Here is a 16,961-nt window from a genome sequence, read left to right on the forward strand (position 1 = left end):
TGCAGGAAGCACGGAGAATGGAATCCGAACCTCGGAGAAGCAGCCTCAGGGGCTCACCTCTCTCTGGAAGGCGAGCGTGGAGCCTGGGTTGGCCAGAGACACGTGGCCAAGGACAGACTGGCTCTGTGCGGAGGGCTGAGCCTTCATTTCCTTTGTGTCTGTCAGTGTCCCTCCATTTGACTCAGGGCTTGATGGTGTTGGGAGGCGCTTGTAACTCGTTCCTGAAGTTGGGCGCTGCTGTGGTGGACAGGCAGCCTGGCGACCGGCTGTGGCTGTGGGGCGGCCAGGGTGGGCATGTGCCCATTTGGCCACAGCAGCAAGTCGGTACCCAGCCTTAGGAAGAGCCTTGCAGCTGCTCGGATTCCTGAAGACAGTGTTGTGATTTTGAAAGAAGTGTTCCTTTTTGTCAGGAAGCAGAGCAGAGGAGGAAAAGGTCACACCCTTCAGAGCACCCAGAGACACAGATGACGCTTGCCAGCTGCTGGGGCAGCAGTTTGCGCCCCTTGTCCTCCTCCGGGCCCCCCTGTGCCCTTGCCGGAGCGAGCTGGTTTTGCCCGAGGGGGTATAGGGTGAGAAGAAAATGAGTAAGTGCTTTCAAGTAGGATAGGATGAGTTTTGGGTTAATTTCTTTCGTCAATATGTACCATTCATGTTTGTATAAACGTCAGATAGTTTTTAGTATCATGCCTGTTCGACTCCATTAAAAACCTTGGAGAGTTAGAATCAAACCTGATTTCCTTCACATTTTCCGTTATGTCTAACAGCACTGAGAGCACACTGAGGTGCCTCATCAGTATTTGATTATTGAGCCATGCTGCCTAGGTCTGTGTCCTGACATTGACTTCCATGTGACTATGGACAAGTTAGTGGGCTTCTGTATTTTCATCTAGAAAAGGTAGTAATTGTGCTGTCTACTTCTGAGATGTGTTCTGAGGATTAGATTATAGGTGCACAGAACTGCATTGCACGGAGAGGCATGCGTGTTTCGTCCCTGTAACAAAACTTAGCACTCGGTAAGCCGACGGAAGTGTTTACTGTTTTTATTGTGTTCAGATTACGACTTCGGGTATCGTGCTGATGTGTCTACTACAGAGCTACTTCCTGAACGTTTTAGGCTGAGACCAGGCGGTATATGTGCATGCACCCTGCATGGTGCTGGTCAAGGGATGACCGTCATCACTAAAACATGTGTAAACAAATGTGTTCTCTCCAAGGTCTGGAAGATAGCCTTACAAGGACCGTGTTACATGACACTGTTAATGATCGCATTTGGCTTGTTATGGGGACACCTTTTACAGATCAGACCCACTCAGAGTGTCTTTATTTCTACGTGCCTGTCCTTATCAAGCACACCCTTAGTGTCCAGATTCCTCGTGGGCAGTGCCCGGGGTGAAAAAGAAGGTAAGTGATGACATGTTCTAAGTATGTACTGAAGTATAGGCTTAATTGAATTAATTGGCTTGAATTCACTCCAAAGTCCTGTTAGAACACATTGCAGCTCCCTCTCCACCCCCTCCCCGGGCTTTCCTAACAGTCACGGGCCCTCGCACTGTGTTCACTCGGGAACTGACACCCTCAGCAATTCAGCTTTTCCAGTCTCCACTGGATTAAGAAAACAACTTTTACATGCTCATTGATTTAGGATGGTTTGAGGACCACACTTAAAAGGAAGAAAGAAATCCACATCGGAGAGTGTCCCGCAGAATTGGTGGTTTAAGGGATGAATGCCGCGCCGGACCTGACGTCCCCAGTTGCCCTCATGGGAGGTGACGCGGCGGGTTTGTTACGTGCAGCCTGAGGTAGAGTGGCAGATGCGCTCTGTTCACTGCTTTAACTCTGGCTGCGGACTTTTGATACCTTTTTTCCTATAAACTATGTGACAGGTGCTTTGGTGATTGAGGGTATTTTCACCTCTTCGGGGCTAGTTTCACGTCTGTACTGGCAACACTGGCCTCTGATCGTTACTGGACCTAGCTAGCAGAGCCAGCCTGCGTGAGCAGCTTAGGGACGAACGTCCTGGGTGGCTCACGCTGGCAGGCTCAGCTTCAACAGCACTGCTGGTTTATATCCTGTGAACTCGTTAGTGATTTTCACTGTTTTGCTCTTGTTCTGTGAAAGCCAGAGAGAGGCGCCATTATTGGTGCTGGGCTGAAATCCGCTCACCTCTTCTGAGGACTTGGGGAGGGAGACCGCAGCGTGGCTGCGAGCACAGGGCCTGGCGCGCTTCCCGGGATCAGGAGCAGAGTCTCAGGATCGGGAGTGCCACAGGCAGGCAGGGGCCTGTTGAGGTGTTTGTTGAAAATTATGGATTTTTGAAGTGTCCTCACTCATCTGTTATTAGTGTGGGGAATTCCTCTTCACTTGTTGTAAGTTGTAAGGCTTTAGCCACAACAATCCCAGGCCTGTCCACTTAGAATGTTTTAAAATTCAATCAATCAACCAAATCAATCAATCAATCAAATTCTAAGCCCAGATATTTTATGTACCAAAAATTTAACTTTGCGTGGTAAGTAAAACAAGGCTCCTGGATTACCTGAACTTCTAACAAGTGTGACTTTTGCTGGTGATGAGGGATTTTAATTTTATTTGGTTTGCTTATTCTTTTTCTTTTCTGTAAGATTACTCTTATCAGATTAGCCTTTAAATACCTGTTACTGCCAGTTGCTTTTTTTATTTTTTAAGGAAAAAAAAAAAGATTATTTTGTGGGGGAACATGACAGTTAAAAGTTTGGTCCAAAGCCAGAACTGTGGGAGGCATGGAGTTCATGGAAAATGGTGCCCATTTCCGGTTGTCTTTGTGGAGGAGCCGCATAGTCCCTTCGGGCAGCCCTGGCTACTGCCTTCCGTTCCATCCAGCTGAAGAGCCGCTCTGCGTTTGTGTCAGTGATAGACGCTCACTGTGGCCGTGGTGGCCAGCTGGAGGGAAGGCGACCTGTCAGCCACGTCAGCCAGCAGGTGCAGCCAGCAGGGGGCGGGGCCGGGTCTCCTGAGTAGCTTAGGGGAGAGAGAAAGCTTGGACTTAAAGGCGCATTTCCTGTGTTCTGTGGACACAGAGTGAAATTAACGAGGTTATCCAGGCTCGCCATACTCTTGTGTCCCATGCCATCTTCCCATGATGGCGTTTTTTCTGTAAGTCTATTAGTAACAAGTACTGGAAATATCCTGGAAATTTTCTTTACAAGATGTTTTCCATGTTGAAGATGTTTCAGTGTTTGCTCTCAAAGAGATTCTAAAGTCTGTATTCTGTTATTAAAGTAGCAGAATTTGAATTACTTTGGAAATATGCATGATGACTGTTTTGACATGGGACACTTTAACTTAACCTAAACCTGTGCCATTGATACGTTTTCCTCAAGCAGGCGATGTCGACTACAGCGCGGTGCTGCTTGGGATGCTCGTGGTGCAGGACGTGCAGCTGGGCCTGTTCATCGCCGGCCTGCCCACCCTCATCCAGGCCGGGGCCGGCGCCTACTCCAGGTGAGCGCCGCGCTCCTTTGTCTCCGCTCGGTCTCCAGCTTCCGCCATCTGGTCGCCAAAATGCTGTTTAGTACTGTCTTCCGAAGAGATGTTTAGAGCTTGTCCTGAGCAGGCAGAGCACGTGGTCTCTGGAGTCACCGTGCCTGGGGTCAAGCTCCAGCTCGGTCGGCCTTGGGCAAGTTCCTTAACCTCACTCTCCCTCAGTGTTGTCATCTAGAAAGTGGGGATGATGTTACTCCCTAACAGGGTAGTTAGGACTAAATGGGCTAAGATCTAAAAGTGCTTAGAACAATGCCTGGAACATACCGTGTGTGACCGTACGTGAGGTCGTATGAGATTGTGCGTCTGACCGTGTGCGTGATGGTGCGTGTGCACGCTGTCATCATGGGGATTATTGTGTCCCCGTTGCCATTTCCTTTTTTCCTTATCTCAATAACATAATCCCCAAGACCTGAGCCACACTTGCCTAGGCTCATGTGGAAAGAAGTCAAATTAAAAAGTGGAAAAATAAATTTCCCAGAAAGTCATAGGTTATGCTGTGCATACTAGTACAAGAACACCAGCCCGAAAATAAATCACTTGGAAAATGTGAGGAGCCCCATAAAATTTGAAGGTAAATTGCATGTGGGTTCGGACTGTAAGCTTGAGTTTATTTTTTATTTATTTTAATGTTTACCTATTCTTGATAGAGAGAGAGGGAGACAGATTGTGAATGGGGGAAGGGACGGGGACGGGAGACACAGAATCTGAAGCAGGCTCCAGGCTCTGAGCTGTCAGCATAGAACCCAATGCGGGGCTTGAACTCACGAACCAGGAGATCATGACCTGAGCTGCAGTCGGATGCTTAACTGACAGAGCCACCCAGGCACCCCTCTGTAAGCTTGAGTTTAATAAGCAAATATACTGTATGTATATAAATATTGTGCTTTAAGTATTTCCAGATACTGTATTTATTTCATGTCTCACAGTAATGATACCATAGCTTATAAATTAGTAGACTTTTTTGAAATTTCTTTTGGAACCACTTTGCAATGCTGAGATCTGTCAACTTATTTCTTCTTTCTCTATATACCTTTTCTTTACTCTTCTTGCCCTGTTTCCCTGGCTAGAATTTCCAGTACTTTGTTGAGTAAGATTATGTGAGTGAACGTTCCTGCCTTTTTCCTCATCTGAAAGGGAAAGCATCCATTCTTTCACCGTTAAATGCAATGTTAACTGTTGGGTTTTTATTAATTCTAGGAAGTTCCCTTCTGATCTCTGAGAGTTTGCCGAGAGTTTTTATTGTGAGCACATGTTGGATTTTGTCAGATGCTTTTTCTGCATCTGTTGATATGATTGTATGGTTTTTCTTCTTTAGCCAGTTGACATGGTAGATTACATCCATTGATTTTTGGAAGTCAAACCAGCCTTACATACCTAGAATGAATCCTACTTGGTTGTGGTATATAATTCTTTTTATACATTATTGTCTTCCAATTAGCTAATATTTTGTTGAGGCTTTTTGTGTCTGAGTTGATGAGAGATAATGATGTGTAGCTTTGTTTTATGGTACTCTCTATTTCTGGTTTTGGTGGTAGGGTAATACTACGTTCCTAACACGATTTGGGAAATGTTTCTTCTTTTTCTTTTTCTGGAAAACATTGTATAAAACTGCTGTTAATTCTTCCTTAAATATTTGGTAGAACTCTTCAGTGAAACTATCTGGGTCTTGAGATTTCTTTGGGAGGATTTTTGTTAAATTACAAATTCAGTTTGCCTAATGGTTATGAGGCTTTTCAAATTATCTACAAATTGCCTACATTTTGTTGAATTGTGGTAGCTTGGTTTTTCAAAGAATGGGTTCATCCCGTTTCACTTGTGGAGTTTACATGTGCAGAAGTGTTTGTAGTATTCCTTTATCATCCTTTTGATGTCCGTAAGGTCTGCAGTAATGTTTCCTGTTTACTCCTGAGCTTGTTAACTTACGCTTTCTCTCTTTTTCTTTGTCAGTATTTCTAGAGATTTGACAATTTTTTTAATCTCTTTAAAGAACCAGCTCTTTGTTTCATTGGCTTTTTTCCTTTCTTTTTCTGTCTTTACTTTGATTGGTTTCTACCCTTCTGTTTTGTTTTCCTACTGTGCATTTTGGCTGTTATTTTTGTAGGTTCTTGTGCTGTGAANGTAACTTACGCTTTCTCTCTTTTTCTTTGTCAGTATTTCTAGAGGTTTGACAATTTTTTTTAATCTCTTTAAAGAACCAGCTCTTTGTTTCATTGGCTTTTTTCCTTTCTTTTTCTGTCTTTACTTTGATTGGTTTCTACCCTTCTGTTTTGTTTTCCTACTGTGCATTTTGGCTGTTATTTTTGTAGGTTCTTGTGCTGTGAATGTAGATAATTGACTTGAAACCTTTCTTCTTTTCTCCTATGAGTGTTTAGTGCTACACATTTCCCTTGCAGCACTGTCTTGGCTGCATCTCGTTTATTTTGATATGTTGTATTTTTATCTTCATGTAGTTCAGCTAACTTAAGACATTTCCTTTGAAGCTTCCTCTTTGATCTGTGGATTGTTTAGAAGTCTGTTGCTTAGTTTTGAAGTGTTTGTGGAGGTTTACCTGTTGTCTTTCTGTTACTGATTTCTAGTTTAATTCCACTCTGGTCACAGAGCAAACACACTCTGGTTTTGTTTTTAATGTTTATTTATTTGGGGGGAGAGAGAGAGAGAGAGAGATCGGGAGGGACAAAGAGAGATAGAGAGGCAGAGAGAGAGAGAATCTCAAGCAGGCTCCACACTGTCAGTGCAGAGCCCAACGTGGGGCTTGAACTCAAAAATGGTGAGATCATGACCTGAGCTGAAATCAGATGCTTGACTGAGCCACCCAGGTGCCCCAGAACAAACATACTTTGTATGATTTTAATTCTTTTAAATTGTTGAAGTTTGTCTTGTGGCCTCAGATACAGTCTGTGGTAAGTGCTCCAAAGTCACTTGTTCTGATGTCGAGTGGAGTATTTTATGTCAGACCCTGTTTGTTCATGGCATTGTTCAGTTTTTCTGTGTTCTTGCTGAGGAAGGTGGTTATTGATGTCCCCAATTATAATTGCTTATTTGTCAATTTCTCCTTCTAGCTCTATCAGCTTCTGATTTATATATTTTGGTGCTCTCTTATTTGGTGCATACACATTTAGGATCATCTTGTTTTTCTGGTAGATTGACCTGGGTATCATTATGTAATATCTTTTTTGTTTCTAGTAATTTTCCTTATTCTGAAATTCACTTTATCTGCTATTAATATAGTCTCTCCTGCTTGTTTTTCATTAATGTCTACAGTGGTCTGTCTTTTCCATCTTTTAAAACTTTCAGTCTATTTATTCCATTGTATTTGAAGTGGGTTTCTTAATAGATAAGGAATTGTTGGATTGTTGGATGATTTTTTTTAATGTTTATTTTGAGAGTGCTTGCACATGAGTGGGGGTGCAGAGAGAGAGAATTCCAAACAGGCTCCATGGGGTCAGCACAGAGCTCGATGTGGGGCTCGATCCCACGAGCCAGGAGATCATGACTGGAGCCAAAATCGAGTCAGACACTCAACTGACTGACCCCCCAGGCAACCCCTGGATGGTGTTTTTTAAATCCATTTGGTCAGTCTGCCTTAATTAGTGTTGAGACCGTTTACATTTTAAGGTAAATATTGATGTTAGGACCTAAGTCTCTCATTTTGTTACTTGTTTTCTCTGTGTCTTGTTCCTCTTTTACATCTTTCTTATCCCCCCCCCCACCCAATGGGTCACTTGCATAATTTTAAGGACCTGGTGTAGTTATAGTGCAGCTCCTCCAGGCACTAGCTTGCACGTGGTACTGTAGCTCGCTCACGGCTGCTGAAGCTTTATCCCTTGTGATGTATGGGAGCCAAACTTCCCTTTAGCCCCCTTGCCTCTCCCTACATTTAAAGGATAATTGTTGTATTTTCTCTACTTATGTTGAGCACCATATCAGATGTGTTTATTAACTTTGCTTCAGTGAGCAAATAGGAGTTTTTAAATTCATTAGGATTACGTGTTGTATTTTTATTCGTTCTATTCTTGCTTTTTCAAGTTCAAGATTTCTTCTGTTATAATTTTCTTTCTGTCTGAGGACCTTCTTTGCTCATTCTTTCATAGTTAGTCTGCTGCTGGTGACAAATTCTCATCATTTTTCTTCCTCTGAGAAAATGTTGTCCTTCCTGCTTCCTGGAGGACGTTCTCACAGGATATGGATTATGCGGGGGCGGTCCTGTTGCTCCAGCACCTGGAGAGAGTGCCGCTTCTCTCTGGCTGCTGGCGGCTTCCATGGGAAATTGGATGCCATTCAAATTTGTGTTTCCCTAAACACAAGTTATGGGGAATTACTTATATGAGTGTTTTTTGTCTACTTTTTTTTTTTTTAATGTTTATTTACTTTTGAGAGACAGCTAGAGAACGAGCGGGAGAGGTGACACAGAATCTGAAGCAGCTCCAGGCTCCGAGCTGTCAGCACAGAGCCCGACGTGGGGCTCGAACTCACGGACCATGAGATCATGACCTGAGCCGAAGTCGGACGCTTAACCGACTGAGCCACTCAGGTGCCCTATCTCTCTGTCTGCTTTCAAGAGTCGTTCTTTGTTTCTGGTTTTCAGAAATCGAGCTCCGGTGTGTCTTGGTGTCTTCATCAGTTCAGGCTGTAACACCACCACAGACCGGAGCTTAAACAACCACCTTTATCTCTCGGTCTGAGATCAGGTGCTGGCAGATTTGGTTCCTGACGAAAGCTCACCTTCAGACAGCTGTCTTCTTGCCGTGTCCTCACGGGACAGAGGGAGCGCAGCACAGAGGGTCTCTGGTCTCTTCTTACAATGAGGGCACTGACCCCACCACAGGGCCCCTTCTTCGTGACCTCCCAGAGGCCCCTCCTCCTAACACCATCATGTTGGGGCTTCATATAGAGATTTGGGGGGACACAAGCATTGAGTCCATAGCAGTCTTTGGACAGAACCGTTTTGGAGTTGGCTCAGTTTCTTGGATCCGTAGGTTTATGTCTCCTGCCTAATTTAGAATTTTCAGCCATTATTTCCTCAAATAGTGTTTCAGTCCCACGTACTCCCTCCTGCTTTGACTCCAAGGATACAAACATGTGTTCTTTTGTTATTGTCCCATGGGCCTCTGAGACTCCTCCTTCCTCTTTCTCTTCTTCTTTTTCCTATTTTCTCTCTGTTCATCAGACCAGGTAAATTGTCCTCAAGTTCATGGATTCTCTCCTTTGTCTTCATCCTATTTAGTCCATCCAGCAAGATTTTTATTTTTGTTATTACAGCTGACACTTGAACAATGCTGCTTTGAAGTATGTGGGTCCATAGGTATGTGGAGTTTTTTCAGGATGGTGCTGTGAACGTATTTTATCTTACTTATGATGTTTTTAATAACATTTTCTTTTCTCTTAACCTCACTACAGTATATAATTTGTGTAACCTACATAGTATGTATTAATCCACTGTTTATGTTAGCAGTAAGTCTTGGGAAGCCAAAAGTTATATGCAGGTTTTTACTGTGCATGCAGTTAGTGCCCCAGCCCCCGTGTTGTTCAAAGGTCAATTGTACATTGTTGTAGAATTTCCAGTTGGTCTTCCTTCTTATGACTTCTATTTCTTTTTTTTTTAATGTTTTTATTTAAAAAAATTTTTTTTTTTTTTTTTTTTTTTTTNATGCTTAATTGACTGAGTCACCCATGCGCCCCATGAGTTCTATTTCTTTGGTGAAATTTTCTAGTTTTTCATTTCTTTAAAGAGATTTTTAAATTACTGTTAACTCATATTTTTGATGCTGCTTAAAATCTTTGTCAGATAATTCTAATAATGATTCACCTTGATGTTGGAGTCTGTCAGTCTTGTATTGGTCAATATTTACCGTTTGCCGGGAGATATGTTAAGTTTCAGCAATCCGAAAATGATAAAGATCTCTTCTCTTCTGTCAGATAGTCCAGCCTGTCAGAGGAAATAGAAGCAGTGAACAGCTTTTTAACTGAGATTCACAGGGGGTAAGGCTCGGGCCTGGAGCTTCAGCTCTGCCTCTTATAGCCTCGCAGTCTCTGGGCTTCAGTTTTCTCCCTGACGGTGGGGATGGTGCAGGGGCGCCTGGCTGGTTTAGTCAGCAGAGCGTGCAACTCTTCAGCTGAGGTTGTGGGTTCGAACCCCACGTTGGGTGTAGAGATTACTGAAAAAATTAAATCTTAGAAAAAAATGGGGATGGTACGGAAATAGTACCTACTTGTGAGGGTTGCAGGGGAGAATCGTACTGAGTGCTTACCCTGCTACCTGGCGGGTGTAGCTGTTAAGGTCAGTTTATTGAGAGGCTCCTCTTGTCCTTTTCCTACGATTCAGATTTTTTTAACTATCTGAAAAGTGACATTTCTAGTCACAAGTCACTCTTTTATAAATAAGAGCCATTTCCTAGTCCTTCTGGCTACAGATTTGCAAGATAAGTAACTGAACAAAATTTGGATAGCAAAAGGAAGGTTTGCAACTTTAGCTGAACATCTTTTTTTTTTTTTTAATGTTTGCTTACTTTTCACATCAAGAGCGCCAGTGGGAAAGGGGCAGAGAGAGGGAGACAGAGGATCTGCCTCTGGGGCTCCGTGCGGACAGCAGGGAGCCTGATTCGGGGCTCCAACTCATGAACTAAGAGATCAGACCATAGTCTGAACTGAATTCAGACCTCAACTGGCTGAGCCACCCAGGTGCCCCAGCTGAAGATCACGTGAGTTCTATGTAAGAAGTATACAGTAAGTTACGACCGGAAGAGGTCAGACTCTCCTTACCGAACGGGAAGTGGAACCTCCACAGAAAGCGCCAGTGCTCAGAAAGAACAAACATGACCCTCATCACACGAAACTTCCCTGCCGCTTACAAGTGAAATGGTCACCGTAGGGCGTTGTCTCAGTCAGAAAACTTTAGAGACTTTTCTTTAGTAGTTTCCCAGTTAAAGAATCCAGGACACATGTCAATCCCTGTCGAAATAACACCAGCATTCTTCACAGAGCTAGGACAACAAGCCTAAAATTTGTATGGAACCTGAAAAGACCCCCAAAGAGCCAAAGCCATCTTGAACAAGAAAACCAAAGCAGGAGGCATCACAATCCCGGACTGTAGCTATATTACAAAGCTGCAGTCATCAAGACGGTATGGTACCGGCACAAAAACAGACACTCAGATCAATGGAACAGAATAGAGAACCCAGAAATAGACCCACAAAACGTATGTCTAACTAATCTTTGACAAAGCAGGAAAGAATATCCAATGGAAGAAAGACAATTCAGCAAATGGTGCTGGGAAAACTGGACAGCGACACGCAGCAAAATGAACCTGGACCACTTTCTTACACCTTATACAAAAATAAACTCAAAATGGATGAAAGATCTAAATGTAAGATAGGAAGCCATCAAAATGCTTGAGGAGAAAGCAGGCAAAAACCTCTTTGACCTCAGCCGCAGCAACTTTTTACTCAACACTTCTCCGGAGGCAGTGGGACCTCATCAAGATAAAAAGCTTCTGCACGGTGAAGGAAACAGTCAGCAAAACTAAAAGGCAACCGAGGGAATGGGAGAAGATACTTGCAAACGACATATCAGATAAAGGGTTAGTATCCAAAATCTGTAAAGAACTTATCAAACTCAACATCCAAAAACTGAATAATCTAGTGAAGGAATGGGCTAAAGACATGAATAGACACTTCTCCAAAGAACACATCTAGATGGCTAATAGGCACATGAAAACATGCTCAATGTCACTCATCATCAGGGAAATACAAATCAAAACTACAATGAGATACCACCTCACACCAGTCAGAATGGCCAACATCAACAACACAGGCAACGACAGGTGTTGGCGAGGATGCGGAGAAAGAGGAGCTCTGCTGGGAATGCAAACTGGTGCGGCCACTCTGGAAACCAGTATGGAGGTGCCTCAAAACATTAAAAATAAAACTACCCTATGACCTAGCAATTGCACTACTAGGTATTTATCCAAAGGATACAGATTTGCTGTTTCAAAGGGGCACATGCACCCCAAGTTTATAGCGGTGCTATCAACAATAGCCAAAGTATAGAAAGAGCCTTTAGTCAGTCAAGGAAAGACAAATATCATATGCCTTCACTCATCTGAGGAATTTAAGATATAAAACCGATGGACATAAGGGAAGGGAAGCAAACATAATATAAAAACAGGGAGGGGGACAAAACATAAGAGACTCTGTCTACTCCTGAAATCACTGTTGCCCTATATGCTAACTAACTTGGATGTAAATTTAAAAACATACTAAGGAATCCGGTACATGTATTGATCCCATTGATATTGTTCGGATTTGGTTGTGAAACATCACATTCAGCAATGTAGATGATGTAGAAAAGATGTTCTATGTTGTGTTAAACTATAAAACATAGATTTGGGTTGTAATACGATGTTTCCTCAAAAGGGTAAACAGTTGCCGTAAGACTCAGCTATTCCGCTCCGGGCTGTGGACCCAAGAGAAATGAAGACACCTGTCCACACAAAAATGTGTGTTGGGGGCTGAGGGGAGCACAGCAGTGTTCGTGTTCTTAATGCCGCAAATTATACACTTTAAAATAGTTAAAGTAGTAATTTTATGAATATTTTACCACAGTAAAAAAACTTGCGCATGAATGTTCATAGCAGCATTATTCATAATCGCTAAAAAGTGAAAACAACTCAAATACTCATTAGCTAATGAACGGATAAAGTGTTCTATGACCACACATCAGAATGTTGTTCAGCCGCAGCCAGGGATGGAGCCCTGACACAAACCGCAACAGGGTCAACCGTGAGGACATCACACTCCTAGAAGAAGCCAGACACACAGGCTGCATGCTCTGTGATTCCATTTACGTGAAAGGTTCAGAGAAGACAAATCCATAGACAGGAAGTAGGTCAGGGGCTGGTGGGGGAGCAGAGAGTGAGCACTGATGGGTGATAAATCTGCTCTAAAATGGGTGGTGGTGATGGGTGTCCACCTCTGTAAATATACTCGGAACCACTGAGCTGCACCCTCTAAATGGGTGAATTGTATAGAAGGAGAATCCTATTTGAGTAAAGTTGTTAAAAATTACATACAGTATCACTTCAACTACATGAAGAAGAAAAAGACTGGAAATACACCTATTCACGTATATGATTTATGTATGTGAATAAAGGGTTAATAATGATTTTCTTCTAGTAGAGTGATAGGTTATGATAATTTTATTGTCTATTGTTGCATACTTTTCTCTATAATTTCGGAAAAGCTCTTCTAATTTTGGTTATCAGGAAAAATTTATGGTGAACAAACTAAAGAAATAAGATCCATGATGATGATAATATAAACATTGCCTTTTTATTATGCTCCAGTCAGAATTGGTCGTTTCTAAAAGAAAAAGTTAACTTACTCCTTGCATTCCCACAAATATTTCATAGTTAAATAACAGAACACAGAGACTATGATAATACTTTTTAAAAGTAGTGATTTGAATTATTAAAATCTTACAAGATCATGAAAATTCTAGAAGAAAGTATGGATGGATTTGTTTATAATATTGAAGATGGGGGCCCTCAGCTTCAAGCAGAGCAGAAGTTCCAGAAGCCATAAAGGACAGGAGAAGTGATCAGTGTTACTGCGCGGAAGTTTTATACCGTGCGTGTGCAAATACGGCTGTGCACGTGCACACATACCTGTGCTTATAAACACACACGTGCACACATAGGCGCACGTGTGCTCTGGAACAGGTACCTGTGCACATTTGGTAAGCCGGCCAAAGACAAATGGGAAGAATATTTGTAAACATGTTAAAGCCGGTCAAGTTACGTATTTCATGAAGGTCTACAAATAGAACTTGGAATAACCCAGTTAATCAGCGGGCTGTGTGAGCAGCTAATGCAGAAACGAGAAGGGGAGGATGCTCGCCCGGTCCTGGAGGAGAGGCACGAGGCCCCCGTGCCTGTCACCCTGGGGCCCTGCGGGAGCAGGGGCGGACCCCCCGCCGGGGTGTCACCGGCAGAGGCGTCTGCCTCAGCTGGACTGCCACACAGGCACGTTCTCAGAACGGCCTGTCGTCCGGCACCTCGAGAGCCGGCGGAGGGGAGCGCCTGCCTGGGGAAGGGGCGGCAGCACCTGCGTCACCGGGCATGGCCGGCACTCATGCGGAGCTTTGCCAAAACCCGGTAAATGGAGAGATCTAGATGCAGAACGGTAGTGTCTTCACTGAGTGAATGAACAGGAAGTGTGTGCGGGCGTACAGGTGTCGCTGGGGCCGGGTCTTCTTCCCAGAGATCTGGGCCATCCATGGCTTTCACTTTTCACGTGGACCTTTGTGAGCCCCTTCCCTTCTTCACGGCGTGTTGGTTTGCAGTCGGGGGTGGGCGTGACGCCCCGGGCAGGGGGTTGCAGGGAGTGTGTGTGGTGGCTGGGAGCACAGGCCCCGGAGCCAGATGCCAGCACGTGGCCTGGAGCCACGGCTGCGCCTCTGCTCCACATTCTCATCTGTGGATGGGAAGCTTCCAGCACTTGTCAGGAGGAGCACGCCGAGACTGGAAGTCATGTGTGTGGCCGAGTGCGGTCCCAGTGCTCAGGGCACACAAGTGAGCAGGGTGTTTGGGGAGGATAGTGCTGAGTACGTGAGTGGCCAGTCAGATGACTGGTCAGACAAGTGCACGCACGGGATGGGGGTGGGGGAGGAGCGGCGAACAGCAGATGGCCACGCCAGATTGGGGGGCCTCTGGGTCGCAGACCTTGAGGCTCAAACCAGGACGCTGTGAGGGATGTGGGAGCGTGCCTTCAGGGAGCGGAGGCTGGTGGAGGCAGCTCTGCGGGGGAGGGACAGGGGAGGCTGCGCCCGGGCCAGGAAGCCTGGGCTCTTCTGATGTTCCCAGTGTTGTTCTGGCTTCTGTGGAGCATCGCAAGACCAGTTAGGAGCCTGGTGGAGCCATGTGGGGAGGTGACGGCACCCAGGAAAGGGGTGACAGGTGCAGGCCAGGCTCCGGATGACTGTGCTGGTGTGTGAGCAAACTGTTTCTCAGGGTGGGAAGACTGGCTAGGAACTGAGGGACGCGCAGCCTGCTTCATCAGTGCCCTGGGCATGTGCCTGTCCCCTCCTGGTGACCCGGCGTGGAGCCCTCTACAGTGACTGCCCTTCTGGCCCAGCTTGTTCATTTTTTTTTTTTTTTTTTTAATTTTTTTCTAGGAGAGAGAGAGAGACAGCATGAGCAGGGGAGGGTCAGAGAGAGAGGGAGTCGCAGACTCTGAAACAGGCTCCAGGCTCTGAGCTGGCAGTCAGCACAGAGCCCGACGCGGGGCTCGAACCCACGAACCGCGAGATCATGACCTAAGCGAAAGTTGGACGCTTAACCGACTAAGCCACCCAGGCGCCCCATGGCCCAGCTTGTTCTGACTCCTGGATGGAATTGCTTATGTGTGACTTGACATCCATGTGCACTGCTGCCTGACTGCAGTGATGAATCCTCTCCCAGTAATGAGATTTGTATTCTCCCCCCGAGAACTTTTTTTTTTTTTAATGTTTTTATTTATTTCTAGGAGAGAGAGAGAGACAGCGTGAGCAGGGGAGGGTCAGAGAGAGAGGGAATCACAGACTGAAACAGGCTCCAGGCTCTGAGCTGGCAGTCAGCACAGAGCCCGACGCGGGGCTCGAACCCACGAACCGCGAGATCATGACCTAAGCGAAAGTCAGACGCTTAACCGACTAAGCCACCCAGGCGCCCCTCCCCCCAAGAACTTTTAAACCAGAAGTTTGGACTAAATTGTTTCCTTAATATGATGGAGAACTAAGTTTCTAAAAATAAACTAAAGTAAGAAATACGTATACTCACTGTAATTATTATAAACATTGTAAGTATTATAAACAGTGCCTTTTTTCTGCAAGTCCTTTGGCCGGGATCTTAGGAATATATTCTGAGATGTAAACAGCATATTCTAGAAAGTTTAGCACAGAATCCAGTTCGCGGTGACTAAATAATAGACATGAAATGCGGAGCTCTGGCTTGCGATGGGGGAATATTTTTTCTTCAGGTCATTGGAGTTCTCTAGCCAGTGGTGAGCCTGCGGGGTGATGATTGCCTTGTGAAGAATTTCAGGTGGGACTTAGATCCTGGTGAGGAATTTTATTATCAGTCATTGGGTGAGATACAGAAGCTGCAGTCAGGAGTCGTCATAACGTGTAAGGTGTATTTGAAGTAAATACATCTTACAACAGTTCAGTTTCCATATTGGGTTCAAGTAAGTTAATTTGAACCAAGTTATTTAGAATGAATGTGATATTTAGGTTTTATTTTAGTATCTGGCTATAAAAATGTGTGATTTGGGAAACTTATTTTGTACCATGTCAAAGAAGAACGAGTTGAAAGCCCATTTTGTTGGGTTTTAGGGAAATGTGCTGTGGAGGTGAAGTGACGCTCCCTTTTTTCTCTCCTAGTGTTGTCATGGAGACTCTGCGGATCCTGGCCTTGGTCGGTCAGATTCTTTTCTCGCTGGCTGCTGCTTTTCTTCTGTGTCTTGTTATAAAGACTTACCTCATTGGACCATATTATCGAAAACTGCATATGGAAAGCAAAGGGAACAAAGAAATCCTTATCGTAGGAATCTCTGCTTTCATCTTTTTAATGTTAACGGTAATTCTCAAAATACCTGTTATTTACACGCTCTTATCTGTAATCTGTTCCCTGAGAGCTTATGATCTGTTAGTTCTGTATCGTGTCATTTCAGTGGTAGTTAAAAATATTTGAAGCACATAGTATTTTTATTTTATGCAGTTATCACACTGACCATCGATACGTACACAGTAGCCTAAACCTGTTCACGCTCAGTCTCTTAAGCACTTTGCTGAAACGGTACTTCAAATGCTGCACACAGGCAAGTCTGAGTGGCCTTGAAAGCCACGTAGACTCCAGCGTCACCAATGTCACGCAGTCTTAAACTTACAAACAACTTCATACCTGAAATCACACTAACAGTTGAAAACAACTTTTAGTTCTATTTGATGATGACAAAGCTGGTCAGCAGTATAACTTCTTTTGCCATAATGTGCAAAGTTGAAAATGAAAATAAAAGGAAGCGGCCTTCTCCTTATTTAAAGGACGTGCTTCTCATGAGGGAACAGGGACATGCCGTGAGAGCCCCGCAGACAGTCCGTGGGGTGCCACAGCCACACTCCTTACCTCTTGCCCCGGAGAAGAGAACATTCGGCTTCACACAGAAGCCCGCGCATGAATGTTCGTAGCAGCCAGCCGCCACCCAGATGTGCTTCCGCAGGTCCCCAGCTCAGCCGGCTGTGGTCCGTCCACACCGAGGAAGGGCACCCAGGCTTAAAACGATTGTATGTGAATCTCCAGAGAGTTATGCTGAGCAAGAAAAGCCAGTCCCAAAGGTTGCATACTATGTATTCCCATTTATGTGACATTTATGATGATAAATTTCAGAAATGGAGGGAAGGTTGCCTGGGCC

The 16,961-nt window shown here is 44.5% G+C and overlaps 1 protein-coding gene across 3 annotated transcripts in view; it reads left to right on the top strand.

Moving 5' to 3' along the window:
- SLC9D1 (solute carrier family 9 member D1) overlaps positions 1-16,961 on the top strand; it is a 50,165-nt gene that overhangs the window by 21,815 nt on the left and 11,389 nt on the right. For 2 of the 3 annotated variants that reach the window (XM_077753941.1, XM_077753942.1), the window contains 3 exons: positions 1,215-1,401; positions 3,357-3,477; positions 15,934-16,129. In XM_077753941.1, the coding sequence (XP_077610067.1) occupies positions 1,215-1,401; positions 3,357-3,477; positions 15,934-16,129 (504 nt within the window). The remainder of the gene's footprint in view (positions 1-1,214; positions 1,402-3,356; positions 3,478-15,933; positions 16,130-16,961) is intronic. The other variant, XM_077753943.1, reaches the window with a different exon arrangement.

The sequence above is a fragment of the Crocuta crocuta genome, unplaced genomic scaffold (assembly GCF_008692635.1).
Source record: "Crocuta crocuta isolate KB4526 unplaced genomic scaffold, BGI_CrCroc_1.0 scaffold31, whole genome shotgun sequence".
Taxonomy (NCBI): domain Eukaryota; kingdom Metazoa; phylum Chordata; class Mammalia; order Carnivora; family Hyaenidae; genus Crocuta; species Crocuta crocuta.